The 22,159-nt window shown below is 32.2% G+C and overlaps 1 protein-coding gene across 2 annotated transcripts in view; it reads left to right on the top strand.

Annotated features, from left to right (window-relative positions):
- The window catches only part of LOC126878982 (vitamin K-dependent gamma-carboxylase), a 260,299-nt gene that overhangs the window by 199,006 nt on the left and 39,134 nt on the right, over positions 1-22,159 (top strand). For both annotated transcript variants that reach the window (XM_050641846.1, XM_050641845.1), the window contains exon 9: positions 9,612-9,890. In XM_050641846.1, coding sequence (XP_050497803.1) covers positions 9,612-9,890 — 279 coding nt within the window. The remainder of the gene's footprint in view (positions 1-9,611; positions 9,891-22,159) is intronic.

The following is a 22,159-nucleotide window of genomic DNA, read 5'->3' as shown; positions in this document are numbered from 1 at the left end:
TCACGTTTTTTGCTCTGGAACATATATTTTTAAGTTTTGTGGGTCATCTAAACAACAAAGGTATCTTGTAAATGTTCTCAAAAATTTATAGTTTTCGAGTTATAGGCAATTTAAAATCTGAAAAATGCGAAAATACCCATTTTCGAGGCCTAAATACTCATATTTAAATTAGTATTTTTGAGGTTGTCAGATACTTAAATTGAAGTTTAAACATTGAGACTCAAGACTCTGAAGAGTGATCGCGTCTAACCTTAATTTATACCGTTGTTTTTTAATTGTTAAATATGCGTGTTTATTCGATTTTTTGCCGGTGTGGCGCGCTCTATTTCAAAAATCTCCTATTTTCCTCCGAAAATTATTTTTTCTAGATTTTTTGGGATTTTCTAAATAAAATAAGTTTCTTGTCATTTTTCTCAAAAGTTAACAGTTTTAAAGTTATAAGCGATTTAAAGTCCAAAAATGAGTTTTTTTGTCATTTTTTGGATTTTAAATCGCTTATAACTTTAAAACTATTAACTTTTGAGAAAAATGTCAAGAAACTTATTCTATTTAGAATATCCCAAAAAATCTAGAAAAAATTATTTTCGGAGGAAATAGGAGATTTTTGAAATAGAGCGCGCCGCACCGGCAAAAAAATCTGATAAACACGCATATTTAACAATTAAAAAACAACGGTATAAATTAAGGCTACTCTTCAGAATCGAAGCTGAATGTTTAATCATCAATTTAAGTATCTGGTAACCTCAAAAATACTAATTGAAATATGAATTTTTAAGCCTCGAAAATGCGTATTTTCGCATTTTTCAGATTTTAAATCGCCTATAACTCGAACACTATTAATTTTTGGGAAAAATTACAAGATACCTTTTTTGTTTAGAATAACCCAAAAAAACTAAAAATATATAATAATAAAAATGGTATACATTTTTATTTTATAGTCGTATTACTCCGTAGAGTAAGTCCACACCTACATTGCCTACATTGGATCCGATTTTCTCCGATCAGATCAGATCAGATCAGATCCGATCCGATCCGACAGGCGGTGCCTATATAGGGCTTTTCATTCACAGTCATTTGTTTCGAGCTTCTGTCATGTGTCACATAATATTAATTTATCTACGTCATACGTTATTGGTATATAAACAATACAAACCAAAGACGTATGGCGTAGATATATCAATATTATGTGACACATGACAGAAGCTCGAAACAAATGACAGTCGATGAAAAGCCCTATTGGATCCGTCTTTCTCCGATCAGATCAGATCCGATCAGACCGGTTTTCCGGCGAGGGTGCCTACATTGGTTCAGTAATCTTCCGACCACCGACCACCGACAATAAGTTCCGATGAAGATGTGTTGAGATGATGACATTGAATATATTTAATCATGTTAGCTCGCAACCCCCAACTTGCAACAAACTTGCAACCAGTTTGCAACCAACTTGCAACCAGTTTGCAACCAGTTTGCAACCAGTTTGCAACCAGTTTGCAACCAGTTTGCAACCAGTTTGCAACCAGTTTGCAACCAACTTGCAACCAATTTGCAACCATCTAGCAACCAACTTGCAACCAACTTGCAACTAAAATTGCAACTCAACTTGCAACCAATCGGAATGAAACCAAACACTTCTCGATGAGAATAGGAGAAGCTACTCCCGACGTCGGCCGATATCGGATCTGATCTGATCTGATCTGATCTGATCGGATCGGAGAAAAACGGATCCAATGTAGGCACTCCCATTTAATACTATGGGTTTATTTTTTATTTCGACGTCGGCCGACGTCGGATCTGATCTGATCTGATCGGATCGGAGAAAACGAATCCAATGTAGGCACCCCCATTTAATACTATGGGTTTATTTTCTATTCCGACGTCGGCCGACGTCGGATCTGATCTGATCGGAGAAAATCGGATCAAATGTAGGTGCGGCCTAACTAGGTGCATTTTTCCGTTGGAACTTTACCAGCTGCAGACAGGGGATGTGAATTGCATAGTGTAGAATTCCTTCGCTCTCGTCTTCACTGCAGCATCCATTTGACTTGCAAATTGGTTTTGGAGGTGTCACCAGGAAAGTGTACCAATAAGTTTTCAATTTAAAAATCTTTTAGTAATATTTTTAATATTTTCAATATTAATAATTTACTATTAGGATTGAAAACTACTTCGTCTAAAAATATATGTTCCGGAGCAAAAAACGTGATCTTTTGTATTTGTTTAAAAATAGGTATTTATGAAACAGTTCGTGAAGTATGCTTTTTGCGAACGCACGCGATATTTAGAGCACGAGCGACAGCGGAGCGAGTGCTATACATCGCGTAAGTTCTCAAAAAGTACTTCATGCACAGTTTCATACAATATTTTATCTACTCTACCATAAACAAATAAAAAAACTGTAACTCTTCGTCACTGGAATTCATTTCTATTCTACAATTTTTAGAACTTTGACATTTAAAAATTCTAACTTCTTTCAAACCACAAAACTGTAAAAACTTTTGTCGTAATTTATTGCTCATTATGTCATCACCATGACAACGCCAAAGTTAAGGATATTTGATTATATGAAAGTGTGTTAAAAACAGTGCGAAAAAGTAAGTCCCATTTAAAATACATTGTTTCTTCACGCTCACTTTAAACACTTCACGCACTGCTATCTATAATGACAGTTTTCACAAACTAAAAACTTACACGTAACATAACATAGAGTAGATAAAATTGTTTAAACAATTTCTGCCCAAAAATTCCGCCCGGTGCTCTTCAGATTTGTTTAAAGGGGACATTTTTGAATAGGAATTGACAAAGAAACCGAATCAAAAAATTTTTCAGACGGGAGCGGTCTCACTACATGGACCAAAGAAATCAAACTTGTTTGGTTTCGCCGCTTTGCTCTTTGCTAGCACTCTGTGCACCTCCGTTTGCCAGTATGAGTTTGATTTCTCCGCTTTGCTCTTTGCTCTTTGCTCTTTGCTCTTTGCTCGTCCACTCTGAACGTACGCTAAGCCTCCCCTTCTCCTCGCACGTCAACCCGAAGCTTACGTCTTCGGTTGAAAACTCTGTTGCATGATTTCTACATCCAATCAAATAACTCATGGTTCGCGCCATTACTCAAAAAGAACCAATTAAAGTAAAACGTACGACTGAATAACCACCGTGCCACTACAGAAATTACAAGCCAACAAACCTTTAGTGGAGTCAATGAAGGTTTTCACCTCCGATTTCGTTGAACCTCCATCGCTTTTCATGAAAATTGGTAAGTATGTAGAGGATACCTCAAGAAACAAAGGTGACATGGTGCCAACTTGCGCTTTTACCCTGGGGGGGGATGCCACCCCTTCTCGGGGGTGGAAATTATTTTATTAAAAATAATACCACTAATCGATAGAGGGACAAATTATAAGTAAAATTTGTTATATAAAGTTATTTCAATAAATCAATAGTTTTTGAGTTATTAAAGATCAAAAGTTTTGATTTTTCCTGAAAAAAATCCATGTTTTAAAGCAGTTTTTCATAAATAACTCAAAAACCATAAGTTTCTTCAAAAAAGTTGTTATTACCAGAATCGAAGAAAATATAAAAATAAATAAGTTCCTTATTCGAAAAATCCTTTATTATATATACAAAGTGAGTTATATGCAATTGAATGTAAATTTTTTTTCCGCGAGTACTCAAATCTTAGTATTCAATCTTAAATAACAGGAAAACGATGCACTTTGTTCAATATAGATATTAAAAATTTTAATAAAGTACTTAAAGGTAACTATCAAAAAGCTATATAAGAAGTCGATAGCATCAAAATTAAGCAAGTTATGATGGAAATAAGAGGACCCTTTCAAATTTTTTAGGGAAGAATGAAAAATGAAACATACGTCATTTCCACAAAAATTAAAATTTATAGTAACCCATTTAAAACTTTATTTATTCTAACATGAGTAATAACTTAAACAACTTTGACCGGTTTAGAATGCATATTTTTGAAAAAAAATACGATTAAAAAAAATTAGAATTTTTCAAATTTTCGTGAATTTCATTTTCTTTTGATAATAACTCCAAAAATACTCGATATACTTATGGTAGAGAACAAAATTTTAGTTCTAACTTTATTTAAGCTTTTTCTTTTTTTAATATTTTTTTACGACAAAAAATAACCGAGATAGAAACATTTAAAACCTAAATTTTACTGCGAGAACCATGTAACCGGGGCCCTTTCACCTTGTATTTAAAAAAAAATAAAGGATTTAGAAAATTATGTTTAATACATTGTTATAGAACTTTTACTTAGCTTTGTAATGGTTTTTGGATAAATCTCATATTTCAAAATTTAACGGAGTTATTTTAAAAAAACCAATAACATTATCTTCGAAAAAATTTTATAGCGGAGATTTTGTATGTATACAGGTTGTGGGAAGTCCAATTAGTCGTTTGTTGTAGGAGATACGAAAAAAGTTTATTTAGGTGAGATTGGGGCATAGATAATATCAGAATTTAAATACATTTCCAAATATACAGGGCCACCCATATTGACAGGGTGAAACAAAATTATCTTTTGTTTACTGGAACACCCTGTATATTTTTACATTTTTGGATTCTCCTCTATGTTTTATTTCTTAAAATATCAGGTTTTGTGATGTTATACGAAGTAGTTTAAAAGATAATTACGTTTTTATTTTTAAATTTCATAGCAATATTCACCCCCTGTATAATTGTAGTGATTTGACATCAGAAAATCAATTTATATGAAAGTGATTTTTAATATAATGTATTATTGTTAGAAATTATTAATCTAGCAAAACGTTTAATTTTAGCTAATACAGGGTTGGTCGAAACTGAATGAGTGTTTTCTCAAAGTTTGAGAGTATGAGTTTTCTCAAACGGAGCAGCCTGTAATGCCTGTAATGAGCATTGTAATGAAATGCTATTGTATGTCACTTTATTATTTCCCACCCTGCCAGTGAGAACTGAATTTATTTTTGAAATCCCTAACTTTATGTCTTTAATTATTTTAAATATTGTAAACGATTAAAAAACAATCAAATTAAATTGAAATGAATAACCAGTGTATATCTTCCACATTTACTTCATATTTAACGTAGCCTGTACCATAACATTGCACAGATTATTATCCCTGTATAGCAACGACATACCATGAATATGAATTCATACTTGAGAAATGACCTATATCCAGTCTCACAAAAAAAGGGATTCCTCAAACATAATGTATATGCAGACAAAATCATCCAAAGTGATTTGCGATATCTAATTAAAGGCCCTACCAAGTTGGTTTTGTTGAATATAGCATGGAAGCACGACGATACTTTAGTGATAAGCGTATTTTTCGTAGTAGCTATAGTATGTTGATTTATATTATGTATTACTTATATTAAATTAGTTTTAGTATGTTTCGTTTATCTAAAAAAATATAAAGCAAACAAAAATTCTGTTTTTCTTGTAGTTGTTTTTTCGTATAGATATTGTTTTATATTGTAGTAAATTGAATTTAGTTTTAGTATGTTCCGTTTGTTTGTAGAATTATATTTAATTAGATTTGCTTTAATTACTAAAATAAATAAATTTTCAATTATATTTTATGTATTTGTGGAAAAGGAAACCTAGCATTAGCGGTTACATTTCTATAACGGCCAATTGTTTTCTATTTTTAGTGGCCGTTATTGTCAGGTTTTACTGTACCAATAATATATAATTAAATTATGAAATATTATTTAAATAAAAAATTTATAAACTTGATAAAAGAAAATTTGCTTAGAATTTACTCCTCTATCTAATTATGGGGTTATTTTTAATAAAATAGTGTTCACCCATGAGAAAGGGTAACATCCACCCCAGGATAAAAGTGCAAGTTGGTACCACATCTAACTACTAACTACTACTAACTACTTACCAATTTTCATGAAAATTGATGGAGGTTCAACGAAATCAGGGGTGAAAACCTTCAGTGACTGCTTTTTGGAAATATAAAAGATTTTCGTGATTGTCGATTTGCTAATTTTCTGATTTTTGGTTGCTATAAGGTTTAAAAAATTAATAAAAATTATAAATCATGCACATAAATGTAAAAAAATATTTATTTTACTTAATTAAACGAGATTGCTTGAGCCAGAATGCTGAAATCTGCATTTTTATCATTAAAAAAAAAGGGGGATTTCACCCCTAAAATGCAGAAAGCGCAACTTGATGCCACATCACTTTTGTTTTTTGAAGTATCCTCTAACTAATCAACAATTTTCATGAAAATCGATGAAGGTTCAAAGAAATCGTGGGTGAAAACATTCAGTGAATACACCTTCAGAAATGTAGAAGAATAAAGTTTTCGTGATTTTCGACTTGTTAATTTTCGGATTTTTGTTTGCTATAAGGTTTGAAAAATTAAAAAAAAATGTAATTCATGCACATAAATATAAAAAAAAATATTTATTTTTCTTAATTAAACGAGATTACTTGCGCCATAATACGGAAATATGCATTTTTCACAATTTAAAAGTTAGGGGTGTATTACACCCCTAAAATGCAAAATCGCAAGTTGATGATATATATCTTTTATTTCTTGATGTATCCTCTAACTACTTACCGATTTTCATGAAAATCGATGAAGGTTCAACAAAATAGGAAGTGAAAACTTACAGTGAATGCACTTTCAGAAATCTAAAAAATAATTTTTAAAAAGGGGTGTATTTCACCCTTAAAATGCAAAAAGCGCAAGTTGGCACTATGTCACCTTTGTTGCTTGAGGTATCCTTTAACCACTCACCAATTTTTATGAAAATCGATGGAGGTTCAATGAAATCTGAGGTAATAACTCATATCCACCTTCATTGACTCCACTACTTGGGTTAATATTTACTCAGGTGTCTCCAAAGAGATTTTCAAGAAATATCAAAACGAAACAACCACAGATGTTTTATCTACGCATTAAATAAATAAAAAAATGTAAAGTTTCAAGCTTATATGCAGGTACAGGGACGGTTTAAAATATTTATGAAAAAACTTGAATTAAAGAAATAGATATTTTTGGATATAGATCGTAAAAATAATGTAGGTTTAAAAATTATATTTTCGCTGGTTTTTTAAACGCTACACATTATAATACAATTTAGTATTTTTATTGGGTATTAGCGAAAATTTTTCCTTAAAAATAAGTTTATTGTAACATTTCGATTTCCATTTCGGAGATCGTTCTCAAAATACCGTTTTTTGAGGACTAGAAATTTTCTCCTATGACGCATATTACTGTTTGGACCAAACACTGTCTATTTTTTTGTTTTCTTTAAATTTCTCAATTATTCAGATTAGATTTTCTTTTCGGTCTCCAAATAATTATTGGTTTTTTCACGTTTTCTGTACATTTTTAGTAATCACACAAAGATCAACCAATAACAAATTATAGATTTTGGATATGATTACAGTGGTGAATAATTGCACTGCGCTTAAACCAAGGAGTAGAGTTGTTAGAAAAATCATTATACTAGAACGTACTCCTCTAATAAATAACTGTAAAGTACAAATAGGTATTGAAACACAATAAATAGACCAGGGCATTTAGAAAAAATTAATCGATTTTTAAATACAGCACCTAGAGACTTGCAACTTTTCGTATTGTGTTCAGGATGATGTCAGGAAAAAGTCTACAATATGAAAATATGTGGAAATTTTAAAGTATATAAACATGTCAAAATAGGTGTATTAAGGGCAAGATTTTGTACCTCGGGGGTTTTTTGCCGGAGAACCGACCACTGGAGCACCTGGTATCCACGTTCGCTGCTAATGCACGTCATCTGTAGTTTCGAGAGTTTTTGGGCACTAAATTGATGCAATCAGATTACTCGGGGGGTTTTAGGGATCACTGAACACGAATACGCTATCAGAACCGACTCCTGGTGCACCTGGTACCCAAGAAGCTCTAAACTCCAGTAGATAACATGCCTTAGTAGTGACCTTGTGCAGCAGGTGGTCCGAAGATTGGTTGTGCCTAGTAATCTATTTAGATGCATTCAGTGCCGTAAACCCCCGAAACTCCAGAATATGACGTGCCTTAGCAATGATCGTAGGCACCAAATACTCTCGGTGTCGTTTATGATGGCGAATTCGTTTTTGTCAACCCAAAATACACCCTGAGTGACCTGTCTGCATCAATTTAATGCCGAAACCACTCTAAACTCCAGAAAATGACGTTCCTTCGCAATGAGATTGGGCGCAAGATGCTTCGGTGGTCAGTTGTGATGACATATTCGTGTTCAGTAACACCAAAATCTTTATGTAATATGTTTGCATCAATTTAGTGCTAATAACTCTCGAACCTCCAGATGACGTCCGTTGTGCTCCGTGGGTAGGGGAATGGGGGGCATGACGGGGTCTCGAGGTAAGACGGGGTACCGCACACAAACAAGAAACTACACGTTGGTGAATAGCATGCAGTAACTCAATAGGAAGAGTCATTCGACTAACGGTCCCTGCAAGAGAAACCGTGAATGAGAGTGCACGCCGTTGATCTAATTTTGTGCAAGGACAACCATCGTTATTTTAAGGTAATTATGATCACCTCATTAATGTCTTTTTTATCGTTGTTTACTAGTATTCTTATTTTGATAATGGCATATTGTTTGTGTGAATACGTTAAACATTTAATTAGTAAATTTTTTTTTGTTCAAAGTTACCTTTTGAGGCAAGATGGGGTATTGGGTGCGGGGTATGATGGGACATTGGTGGTAAGTCTGGGTTAATTTAAATTTCTTAATAAATAACATTGGATTATTATTTTAGATAATACCATGGTACGTACTTACAAGAAAAAAACAAAAAAAGGAGAGTGGTCGAGAGATGCTATGAAAACAGCCATAGATAAAGTGACATCGTCAGAACCCTGGGTAGGCTGCCAGATCTGTGGATGTTGAGCTCACAATGCTTGTGCTAGGGTGGACAATGAAGATCTGGAGCAAATACACATTTTTGTTTGTTTTGTGAGAATTAATTAGCATCACCATTATGCCAAAATTCCATTACCCCATCATACCCCATAGTATGGGGCAAGATGGTTTTTCATAATGTTCTTATTAATGGCTAATTATTGAAAAATGTGATAGGTTGATTTTCCAAAGATTGTACCAAATCATGGTTAGATTAATGACGTAACGTGCCATCAATTAGTAATAGTAATAAACGCAGTAATTATGTTGTATTTTTGTTATTTTCCTTAGCTACCCCATCATACCCCCCTTCCCCTAGTTATCATGGTTTATTCATGTTCATTGTACCCAAAACCCCCGAGTAACAAAATCTAGCACTTAATGTGCTTATTTTGACATGTTTATGCACTTTTGGATGTATTGTATACACTTTAAAATGCAATTATGCATTTCCACCCATTTTCTACTATAGTATTTTTTCCTGACATAAAAATAAATTTATTTAATGATTAAAAATCAATTTATTCTGGTGATTTTAGTGCTAAATGCCTTATCTAAAAATATAATCGACCCAAAGACCAATTTTATTCGACCAACCACTATTCACCGATTTATTTGTTATTGATAAAATTTGCCCTAACATCTATAAACTGTTTTATTTACAAACTTTACATTTTTCACATTTGGTTTCTTTAGATAGCTTGGACACAAATTACAAACCGAAAGAGAGCCTTTCGTCTAATATATCCGTCTACATAGATGTCTGGTGTTCGTTAAATAAGCGATTTACACAAAGGATGTATAATCCAAACTATGATCTACTTAAAGCCAATTGGTCACCGTTTCAACCTGTAGAATGGTTACTGCCTTTATTGACCGAATACAACAACTTTCGGGAACAGATGGATAAAATCAGCGAAGAAGTTTATTCTTGGTCTCCCACGAGTGATGTCATGTTTGTGGCTGATTTTCCAGGTAATACAAATTTTGTATACAATAATAATTATTAATGGAACTATGTGTTATTATTTAAATGGTATCTAAATAAATATTTTTATCATGGTGCCTAAAACATTGAAAAAATATACATATAGAGAAGGCGAAAACGGCGGGTTCGTTGGGAAAAACATGCCCATGAGATTTTTTGCATAATTACATTCGTGAGACATCCCAGAATAAGGTTCAAGAAGTCGCCCACGTGAAAAGTGGGCCAAATTTTTTTTAACAATTTTTTTTAATCAAATTGCAAAAATCAATATTTTTGGCCCGGACCATCTTTTTGTAGGCTTTTTGGACCATTCTGGATAAAAAAGGTCTCTCATAATTTTTCTCTAAAATTGATCGTTTTCGAGTTATCAGCAATTTAAAATTGAAAAAAATAAAAAATGGCGATTTTTAAGGCTTAATAACTCGGTTAAAAGTTATTATTATGAAAGTCAGAAAGTGACTAAATCAAAGTTTAATGCCCCCCTGCAAGATCCCGAAGAAATTTTTGTCATTATTTTATTACCAAGCTGTTATTATTTTTAAGTAATAATATAATAAGGTCTGTTCGTACAGGAATCACTGACTATCAGCAACTGCACGACGCATGCGTGTTTCAATTGTGCGAACGCTAATATTGAAACACGCATGCGTCGTGCAGTTGCTGATAGTCAGTGATAGTTTCTGATTCCTGTACGAACAGACCTATTGAGGGCCATGCACGCCGTAAATGTGAGTGCAAGTAAGATGCAGAATTGGACTGCCGGAGTGGCATCTCTCTGGCACTCTCAGCATTTACGAGCGGTTACCACGTGCATGGCGCTCAAAAATAACAGCTTACGGCCGATTTCATAATGAAGTTAAAGGAGGCTTTAAATTTAAAGTTGCCTTTAACTTGAGATTTTCATTTCATAATCAAGTTAAAGGGTCCTTTTTATCAAAAGCCGTCTTTAACTTTAAAGTGCAGATTTCGGACCTTTAAGTTGCTAAAATCTCCTTTAAAGTCTACATAACCTCTTTTGTTGAGTTGAAAACACAGTTGTTTTTGTATTTAACTTTTAATTAAGGTTAACATAACAGTCAATAATAATAATTATATTATTACTAATAGGATTAATTAATTGTACTTTAAAAGCACAATTATGTATAATTTTGAAACGTCTAGTTCAAGAAATTTAGTGTATTCAGAAGACCAAAAATTAACCAGAATAGATTAAGAACAAACTGTTTTGAACAATAATAATATGATGATCTGGATTTTTACCAAAGATTAGGTTAAAAACAAACAGTTTTGTGTGCCTTCTTAAATAGAAAACCAAATAACTTTGCCTACTATTAGGTAAGTGACTAAAATTTGTTGATATTAAGTAAAAACAATGCTGTTTATTTATTTTAGAGGTGGATGCATTACTCCCATGCAACAAATTCTGTTGGATTTTATCACAGCCTCGTAAGCTTTAGGAGGCTGTGATTTTATGCATCAGGAAGTATGCAATTAAATATGTAGCTGATTTTAGAGCAGTGTCCAGAGGTTCAGCAAGTAGAATTATAAAAATATGTAGTATCCTTTACTTGCAAGAATCATCAAGAGATGGAAAGCTGTTGAAGATTTTTACAAGATTGCTGTATTCCCTAGAATAATGAGTGCAATGGGTTATACTTTAATTAAAATAGATTCTGCAGGTGTCCAGGATGCAGAAATTTTCAGGTCCAGAAAATCATTTTTTGCATTTAATGTTCAGTCAGTGATGCAAAATTTAAAATTAGAGATATTGTTGTACTGTGGCCATCAAATAAGACATTTTTAATAATAGTAGGCTGAAGCAAAATTCATTGGATAAGAATCACAAACGTAGCTACATTTTGTTTTATTTTCGTCTACAGAAATATTAGGGTTACAGTAACTGAACGTTATATGTACCTAGGTATGCATGTGCAAATCAGAACTAAAGCAGGTGGACATATGCTCATGTGAATCTTAAATAAGAAGTTTAATGTAGTTATGTTTGTGTGACCCTAAGCCCCTGAATTTTGAAAGTGGTATCTTTGGCCATTACATAATGGTTGGTGACAGTGACGAACAAGGAATATAGTAACTATGGGTTGTGGAAATGAAGATTTACTATACTCCGCTTAGAAATGAGACTACAATTAGAAAACATGACTTTGATTGTTGCAACTAGACTAGAGTGCTTCATAATATTGCCATTGATATGGATGATAATTTTCCTGTGAATAAAATTAAGATGAAGCAAACGATGAATAATTACAACCGATAAAATAGAATGAAAATATTTCAGAAAACAATATAACTGTGTTAATAAATGAACACTTTGGTAGATTGTAAATATATTTATTAATAAAAGCAAAATGAATGTATTGAACTTTTTATTTATTGTAGTTTATCCCATTTTTTTATAGACCTGGATCCCACGTACCAAAAAAAAGTTAATTAATAGCAAGCTGAAAATTTGTTAATAGCTTAACGGTGTCTAGTCGGACAAACTTTGATGTATGGGAACATTGGAATGGGGGAAGTTTTAATTGTGGAACAGGTTAAAAATTTGGAAAGTAAAACTACAAAAACGTTCCACGTATTTTGTCAGACAGAACTTCCAATTGATTTGTTACCATTTCATTAAAGTCTCATGCAAAAATCAGACTGGTGTTTATTACCAACTGGGCATTTTAATGAGTGGAACACGAAGAACATGTCAAATGACAGGAATCATGTTGGTTAGTAATAGCAGTCTGATTTTTGCATGAGAGTTTAATGAAAGGGTAACAAATCAATTGGATGTTCTGTCCGACAAAATACATGGGACGTTTTCTTAATCTGACTTTCCAAATTTTTAAACTGTTCCACAATTAAAACTTCCCCTGTTCCAGTAATCCCATACATCAAAATTTGTACGACTAGACACCCTTAAGCTATTAAAAAATTTTCAGCTTGCTATTAATCAACTTTTTTTGGTGCGCGGGATCCATGCCTATTAGGTAGTTTTATTTTTAAATCCAATAACTTTATTTTTTTATATTCTGCCTCTTCCCTTTCTAGCCTTTTTTTCCTTCTGTTCTGCAAATATGCAATGCAAATGAACATTAGCTTGTCTGTACATGATACTCAATTATTTGGATAAGTTAAATGATTTTTAACAAATAAAATATTGTACCGACCTTTCCTTTATTCTTCACATTTATTTATTGTATTTCTATAGCTTTCTATCTTTTGTAACAAGAAGTTCCTCCTCTTTGTTTGCTAAAGTTTGTAAAAGTAATTTTTTGTTATCTCATCTGTCCATTTTTTTAGATTTCATTTTTTATTGATGAGTAATTAAGTAGTAGCAATAGTATTTGGTAATAGTAGGTGTATATTATAATTATTAAATAATAGTAATACCTATACAATAATAAAATTAAAAAGTAAGTATTAGGTGATTAAAAAGAAAAGCAGAATAATAATAAATATATAGATATAGTAATAACAATAAGTAATAATAATTATTAAAATAATTAAGTACCTAATAATAAGTAACTGTTTGTAATAAAAAACAATAAATTATAGAAGAAGTATCCTACAAACTTGCAAAATGTATGACATTCAAATGTCACAAAATGCCATTATTTCCATTTTAGTTCAAATATAACATAATTCAGTTTAACCAACAGTATAAAATTTCATTAAAACACACTTTACTAAAAGAATCCTTTAAAGCGAATTATGAAATCAAATATCGCTAACAGCCGCTTTAAAGGCCACTTTAACATAAAGCCTGCTTTTACCTACTAAAGTCCTCTTTTTCGAATGATTATGAAATCGGCTGTTAGTAATAAAATAATGACAAAAATTTCTTCGGGATCTTGTAGGGGGGGCATTAAACTTTGATTTAGTCACTTTCTGACTTTCATAATGATAACTTTTAACCGAGTTATTGTCTTGAAAATCGCCATTTTTCGATTTTTTCAATTTTAAATTGCTTATATCTCGAAAACGATCAACTATAGAGAAAAATTATAAGAGACCTTTTTTATCCAGAATGGTCCAAACAACCTACAAAAAATTATACGGTCAAAATATATTGATTTTTGCAATTTGATTAAAAAAAAATTGTTAAAAAAAATTTGGCCCACTTTTTACGTGGGCGACTTCTTGGACCTTATTCTGGGATATCTAACGAATGTAATTATGCAAAAAAAATCTCATGGGAATATTTTTCCCAAAGAACCCGCCGTTTTCGCCTTGTCTAATAATGTTTCAATAAGAGTCGTCCATGTAGTAACTTGAGAATCCTTAGCACAAAATACGAAGATTTAACCGAAAACAGTTAAATAAAATAATCTTTTTTACCGAGATACAGAGTGTTTTATTAAAAATATTCTAAAATTATTTCAGCACATTGTTTTAACACCTTCCAATATTTTTTGTACAAACTTGACAAAGAGTTTACACATGTTAGGATACTTTAGCTAGTGTTAAAATACAGTTTTCCGCTATTACCAGAGGCGTGCTGTAGGTACAGTTACTTCCTTTTCCCCCTAACAATCTACGTCGCTGTTGTAATAATCATTTCAGCATATTTTTTTATTCTTCGTTACTTTTTAAGTAAATATCATCCTTTTGCCTCAATGCGATAGAATATTTAGTTTTCTCCATTTTACACAAAAGTCGTAACTATGTACGAATAAGCATGTACATATTATGTAAAATTATTATTAATTTCAGAGTTGTGTGGACTGTAAATGTAAGGTAGTTTGCTGGTTAAAGTGGGAGTATGAAAGGGTTTATATCAACTGACAATATCAATAAGTATATAAAAAGTCCTACCAAAATTCTGTGTAATTGTTCTTATCGTTTAACGGTTTTTTAATATTTAATGACCGTCTTATTTTGCGGAGATGTGTAGCCAAGCTAAAGCGAACACATTATAGAGAGATCCAAAACAATAATATTGGTGTGACGTACGGGGTAGCACAACCGGTCCGTACGCTATGAGTAATAGCACCAAAGAGAGCGAAATGTACCCTTAACACTAGCGTCTAGACAGCATACAAACAAATCAGGCAGATCGGTATCGATTCATACAAATTAGATTTTTCGATCACATCGAAAAGTGTCAACAATCGAATCGTATTTAATACAGAATATAAAATAAACAAAACCTAACCTAACCAACCCTCTTTTTTCCAGTAAATTAGTAAATACAATAATTATTTTTTTATTTATGTATTTACTTTTGTTTATTTATGTCATAAATGATAACATAATTCATTTTTTTTAATATGGAGTGCCCAACTTGTTGCAAAACAATACAAAGCGGTATCAGAGAAACTTGATGAAAAAAGTAATTGAAACCAAAAATGATAGTAATAACTATCATTAACTTAACTTTAACTGTTAAACTAACAACTCAAAATGTTCTATCAAAAAACCAAAGAACAAAACATCAGTTGTAAACTATACACAAGTAGCATTAAAAATAAAGAAGTTATTGAAGAAGTAAAATATATGTCAGTTTAAGAGGAATAATTTCAAAAACTACTAACAAATTACTAACAAGAAAAAAGTAGAAGATGTGGACCAATAATGTGGAAATAGACGATCCCGCCAGAGATGAAATTTAAATGTTTATTTGAAAAACAACACATGTACATTTTTCGCAAATTCGACTTTATGTATTCTTCTCATAGAATAGTAGATTCTTTATGCATCTGACACATTCAGTTGTGTAAAAATCTCAGATGTCGGGAGTAAACTGCATAGAACATTTGGATAGTTGTATAAAAACAACAGATGTCTGGGAAGTTTTTCTTGATTTGCTAAAATTTAAATTTTTGGACAAGTGTTGTTTTTCAAATAAACGCTTCAATTAATGAAATCATGATGCAACAAAGCACCAGGTAAAGATATTATAGCAAAGAATTATGCAAATATGAAGACAAAAAAACGTGTCACAAACTGATACACAAACACAAGTAAGGCAATACCAGAGAACATAACAATTCTAGAGGTAGTTTTTCTCAATATGTCCTATAAAGTGCAATCAACTATAAAAGAAGATGCAACACACAGAACAAAACAAGTAGTGGAAAAATCATATGATTACCAAATAGGGCTTTTCATCAACTCTCATTTGTTTCGAGCCTGTGTCATATATTGTATAATATTCATATATACTTACATATATCTGTATACCTACAGTTATAAGCACACTAATAACCGCAAAAGATGAAAAACATAATACATTGTGGAACAAAAAGAGATGAAACTAGAGGAGGTGGAAATTATCGTTATAGACATATAAATAAGTAAGGGGTTGTCCATTAATCACGTGGTGTTTTTTTGACATTTTTTAACCCCCCTCCCCCTTGGTGATACATGGAGAGGTTTAAGACCACCTATATCACCTGTATTGTGACATTTCGTGATTTGTATGGACCTCTCCTCCCCCTCCGTTCGAGCCCCACGTGATTAATGGACAGCCCCTAACATTACATTACAGTTTCTTACCTTTAGACATGTGATAGGAGTATTTTATAAAATTCTACTGTCACAGTGACAGTTGTCATACACCTCTGATACGTCAAAAGGTGGGAAACTATGTAATGTAATTGTAATTTTTACGTTTATAACGATAATCTCCACCTCCACTAGTTTCATCTTTTTTTGTTGGTATTATGTTTTCCATCTTTTGCGTTATTTTGCCAGTTATTAGCGCACTCATCACTGTATAATTCACATATAGTTGGTTCGCTAAACTCAGACACAACTGGCTAGTGATTTTAGTAGGTAATTTTTTGTTTTTTGCCAGAATTGGCAAAATTACTAACTAATAGTTATTAACTATTTAATAATTATTTTTTTTTAAATTGGCAAAATTACTTACTAAAATCACTAGTCAGTTGTGTCTGAGTTTAGAGAACCGACTATATACAGATTATATAACATATGACAGGAGCTCGAAACAAACGAGAATCGATGAAAAGCATGTATGGGAAAAGTAGCCAAACCATGAATGGGTAAAATAGGGATATTCACTATCAAACTGCAATAAGATGAAGAGCCTAACAAACAGTGTCCTCTTCTGGTAATATAGTTATAATAGCAAAGAGGAGAGATATGATGGCACAAATGTTGCAAGAAGTATGTTCCGAAGAAGCAATGATTTGACTTAAAATAAATGGGAATTGATAAGAATATTCAAAATAAAATAATAAAAATAGGAAGTATGGAATTTTAAGTTTTATAAGAGGAACAGTGTCCTACGCCTTTTCTAAATCAACACATAGTAGAAGTACAGTAAAACCTCTGTTAACTGAAACGGCTGACAGTTTCAATAAATTCGTCAATAAAAAGTAAATTTTTATCACAAAATGGAAACAATTCGATGTTAATTTGTCAACATCACCAACATTGTTTTCATACAACTAAGGAAAGCAATTAAATATACAACACATTATGAAATGACCTTATAGTATTTTTTAATATCAACTTTGACCAAGAATAATATGTAATTTGATACAAGATGAATACAAAAAACAATGTTATTTTTAACCGAAATTCTTGTTATTGTAAACGCCTACCCCCACCCAATTATTTCGGTTAATGGAAGTTTTACTAGGAAGTGATCCGCTGTATACCTGCCTGTATTCCTTGATGATGTACCTCGATAGATATCATACTTATTTTATCTCTATTAAACCAAGTAAACAGTATCTTAACCATAATATGTATATACTGTTCTCTCTCAAAAATATGATGCATCTTATTTTAATTTCATAAATGGTATTTTGAAAATTCTTATAATAACTGCGTGATATGTTCATTCAATTTCTATAGTGTTATTGTAATTTTCCTAGAAAACAGTTAGGTACTTTTTAAATAAACCTTTTTTATTTTTCTTACAGATGTTTTTTGTAGCATTCTATTTTTTTTATGAGAATGCTGTGAATAAGTAATCATGTGTTTACTTGCATGTATCTTGTATGATGTGTCATTTTTACTATACTTGATTCAGTTCTATTTACCAAGGATTTTTTTAATTCTTACACACTTATACTTACTGCATCACTAGTTGTACTCACTCAATGTCTACCAAACAATCTTCCCATGTACCATATCGTATGCTTTTTCGAAATCACTCAGATATTTCATTTCTATACACTGCTATAAATTATTCTCTTCCAAATTGTTATACCCTCACTAATAAGTGATTAATATGACTCTGTTAACAGTCTTTTGTTTTTATGTTAATAAAGCTGAGATTAATTTTATTTTTGTTTTACTTTTTATTAAATCCTGTACTAAAATAAATTACTTAAAATAATTATTATTACAATAAACATTTAAATCAACCTTCGTAGATTTAATATAAATAATAAAGATAATAAAAAATAAAATTAATATAATGAAAAACAAATGAAAATTTGGTATTTATTTAATACAGTTGTAAACACAAAATAAGACTAATTTACAAATGAAAAAATATCATTAACTGACAATGTTTAAAACACCATTATATGCTTAATTTTGATAATGTGGTCAGTAATATTAAGCCTAATTTTATTTGTTAAAATACAGTTAAATTCATGTTTTCCAAAACAGTTACTAAAATGGTGAATGGAAGGAACTAGGTATACAAATCTGATCTAATAACTGGACTATAATGTACAATAAGAGCCCTAAAATTAATATTATCGAATCTTTTTGTAATAAAAGTCAAAAAGTGTACTTGGTAGACTAAGTAGGTTATCATAAAATATGCACTTGCATTTTTCCTTTCTCCAGTTATTAGTGCACAAATTTACTTAAGAGTTTTGATTCTACAAGTTTAAAAACATGAGATACAAATAGATTATGAGAGACAACTGAATACCTGTTGGAAGAAATTTCACGGCTTTTTAGGCAATGCCTTTTTACCTAAAATGCATAATCTAATGTGTTGCAACTAATTTAAATAATGTTAGTTCTTCCATTTATTTATGTCACCATTTAATTTAGGTTATGTTATTGTTTTCCATTCCCCAATGACATAACCAGCACTCCGAGCTACTAAATTCAATTCGATTGTATCAATCTGAATTTGATATCGATACTGAATCGCCTGATTTGTTGGTATGCTGTCTAGACGCAAGTTACCCACAACGCGAGATGAGTGGCATTCGATATACAACTTCACCCTTCAACGGGCAGTACTAGAAGAGAGTGTTTTCTTCCTCGCAAACGTGTAAGTATAATAATTGTCTGTATTGGAAGGGATGAAATTAAGTAGGGATGAATTAGGTACTACTAGACAGGACAGGGTTGGATTTGTAATTATTGTAATATAGATTAAATACAGTCTTCTTCTTTTTTACGTGCCATCTCCGCGACGGCGGTTGACAATCATCACGGCTATTCTGATCTTAGATGCTGCTGCTCTGAATAGTTCGGTTGATGTGCATCCGTACCATTCCCTCAAGTTACGCAACCATGAGATTCTTCTCCTTCCTACACTTCTGTTGCCCTGGATTTCCCTTGTATATTTAGTTGGAAGTATGCTGTATCTCTCATTACGCATAACATACCCTAGGTATTGCAGCTTTCGTGTCTTGATGGTTTCGAATATTTCCATTCCTTTGTTGACTCTTCCCATGACTTCGTTATTTGTTACATGCTCGGTCCATGATATCTTCAGAATTCTTCTATACACCCACAATTCAAATGCTTCCAATTTTTTAGTAGGCGACGTGTTAAGTAGCCATGCTTCTATCCCGTAAAGCAGAGTTGAGAAAATATAACACCTTGCCAGCCTAACTCTCAAGTGTAATTGCAGTTCTCTTGCACAAAGTACCTTTCTCATTTTATTCAAGTTTGTTCTTGCTTTCTCTATTAGAACTTTGATTTCTTTGGAGTAATCCTTTGTGTCATTAATTATTGTGCCAAGATCGTTGTAGCTTTCAGCTTGTTCTAAATTTTTACCTTTAATTGTCAGGATTTCATCATTATTTTGGGTTTTTGATATCCTCATATATTTAGTTTTCTTGATGTTTATTGATAATCCATGTTCTTCTCCATACTCAATTATCTTGTTCGTTAGCTCCTGGAGGTCTTGAAGGTTGTCCGCTATTATGTAAGTATCGTCCGCATATCTAATGTTGTTAATTGCGTTCCATTTACCTATATTCCTGCTGTTTCTTCCTCAAGATCTCTTTTCATTATTTCTTCAGAATATGCACTGAATAGTAGTGGTGACAATACACACCCCTGTCACACTCCTCTTTTAATTTCGAACTCTTCTGATGTGCGTTAATGCGTATGTGTGCCTGCTGTTAATAATATAAATTTGTTATAATTCGTGGGTCATTGTACTGTAATTGTTTTGCTTTTAGGACGTCCATTAGCTCTTTTTGGCGGACTTTATCGAAAGTCTTGTCTATGAAACAGATCTATGAAACAGACGTACATATCCTGGTTCACACCTAAGTATCTCTGGATCACTCTTGGGTTTCTTCAATATCCATATAAAGTGTTTTGGTAAATGCGTTTATGAATGATCTTTAAAAACATTTGAAGTGTGTGAGACATCAGGCTTATGATTTTTTCTTTTTTGGGAGACAAATAAATGTTGAGGTCAACCATTCATTGGGTATGTCACCCGACTGATAAATTTCATTAAAGAGCTTTAAGTGGACATCCGTGTATTTATTTTCTATTATTTTAAGGATATCAGTAGGCAGTTGATCTGGCCCCGGACTTTTTCCGTTGCTGGTGTTCTTTAGTGCATACAATATTTCTTCCTTTGTAATTTCCACAATTGTTTCTCTGTTTTCGGAGAATATGTCTTGTAGGTTTCCTCTTTCGTTGTCGAAGAGCTCTTCCATATATTCTTTCCATCGTTTTAGCTTTTCGTCAGTTGTTATAATAGTATTTCCATTTTTATCTAACAGTTGTACCTATTGTGGTTTCTTTTCTGCAGCCCTGACATTTCTTTTACCTTTTTATGCAGGTTGAATAGGTCGTATGTAATACAGTAAAAAATACAATATTATTTTTTATACAAGGTGTCCCAAAAGTAGTGGAACGGTCGAATATTTCACAAACTAAACATCGGATCGAAAAACTGAAAAATACGTGTTCAATCATTTTCAAAAATCTATCCAGTGACATCAAACACCAACCCCCACTACACCCCCTGGGGATGGGGTGGGGGGTAACTTTAAAATCTTAAATGGAAACCCCCAGTTTTTCTTGCAAATTTTAATTTGTTACGTAAAAGTAAGCAACTTTTATTCAAGACATTTTTTTGAACTGTGGGTAGATGGCGCTATAATTGGAAAAAACGATTTATCCTGATACCATAGGTAAATTATAGAAACGGTCTATTATCTCACGAAATGCACTTCCAAATGAGAAACTAAAAAACAGATTTTTAATCTTTTTCGAAAACCTTTCGAATAACACCAAACGTGACCCTCCAACAAATGAGCACCATGCTAAACTTATTAACAACACTTGTCTCAAAAATGAACTAATGGCTAATAAACTAAAATTTGCCATATGGAATGCTAATGGCTTGACACAACACAAACATGAGTTGTATGCATTTATAGTTAATCACCAATTAGGCATAATACTGATTTCAAAAACACACTTCACGAAAAAAAGTTTCATAAAATTTCACAACTATAAAATATATCACACAACACATCCAGATGGAACTGCACATGGTGGGACAGCAATCATTATAAGAAACAACACCAAACATTACCAGGCAACTCACTATCAAAAAGCACATATTCAGGCCACAAATGTAGTTGTAGAAGACTGGGCAGGACCTATAACTTTTTCAGCTATATATTGTCCACCAAAACATTCAATTAAATAACCAGAATTTAAAACTTTTTTTGATACACTTGGACCTAGGTTTATTTGTGGCGGAGACTACAATTCAAAACATCTAATGTGGGGATCTAGACTTATTAAGTAATACCAAAGGCCGTGAACTACAAGAAGAAATACTAATAGATAATCTGAATATAGTAACCACAAGGGAGCCAACATACTGGCCTACAGACCCTGCGAAAATGCCAGATCTCCTCGATTTTGCTGTAGTGAGAGGAATAAATGAAAAATACTTTAAACCAAAGTCTTGCTACGATTTATCCTCTGACCATTCACCTGTTATCATAACTAAGCAAAAACATAACGAAAATAGAAAGGAGCTGTATATTACACAACAACAAAACAAATTGGAGTTATTTTAGATATCAAGTAAATAATC

This window comes from Diabrotica virgifera, chromosome 1 (genome assembly GCF_917563875.1).
Source record: "Diabrotica virgifera virgifera chromosome 1, PGI_DIABVI_V3a".
In the NCBI taxonomy this organism is placed as follows: Eukaryota; Metazoa; Arthropoda; class Insecta; order Coleoptera; family Chrysomelidae; genus Diabrotica; species Diabrotica virgifera.
Note: the sequence above shows the minus strand (reverse complement) of the source record. Positions and strands in the feature narration are given on the sequence as shown.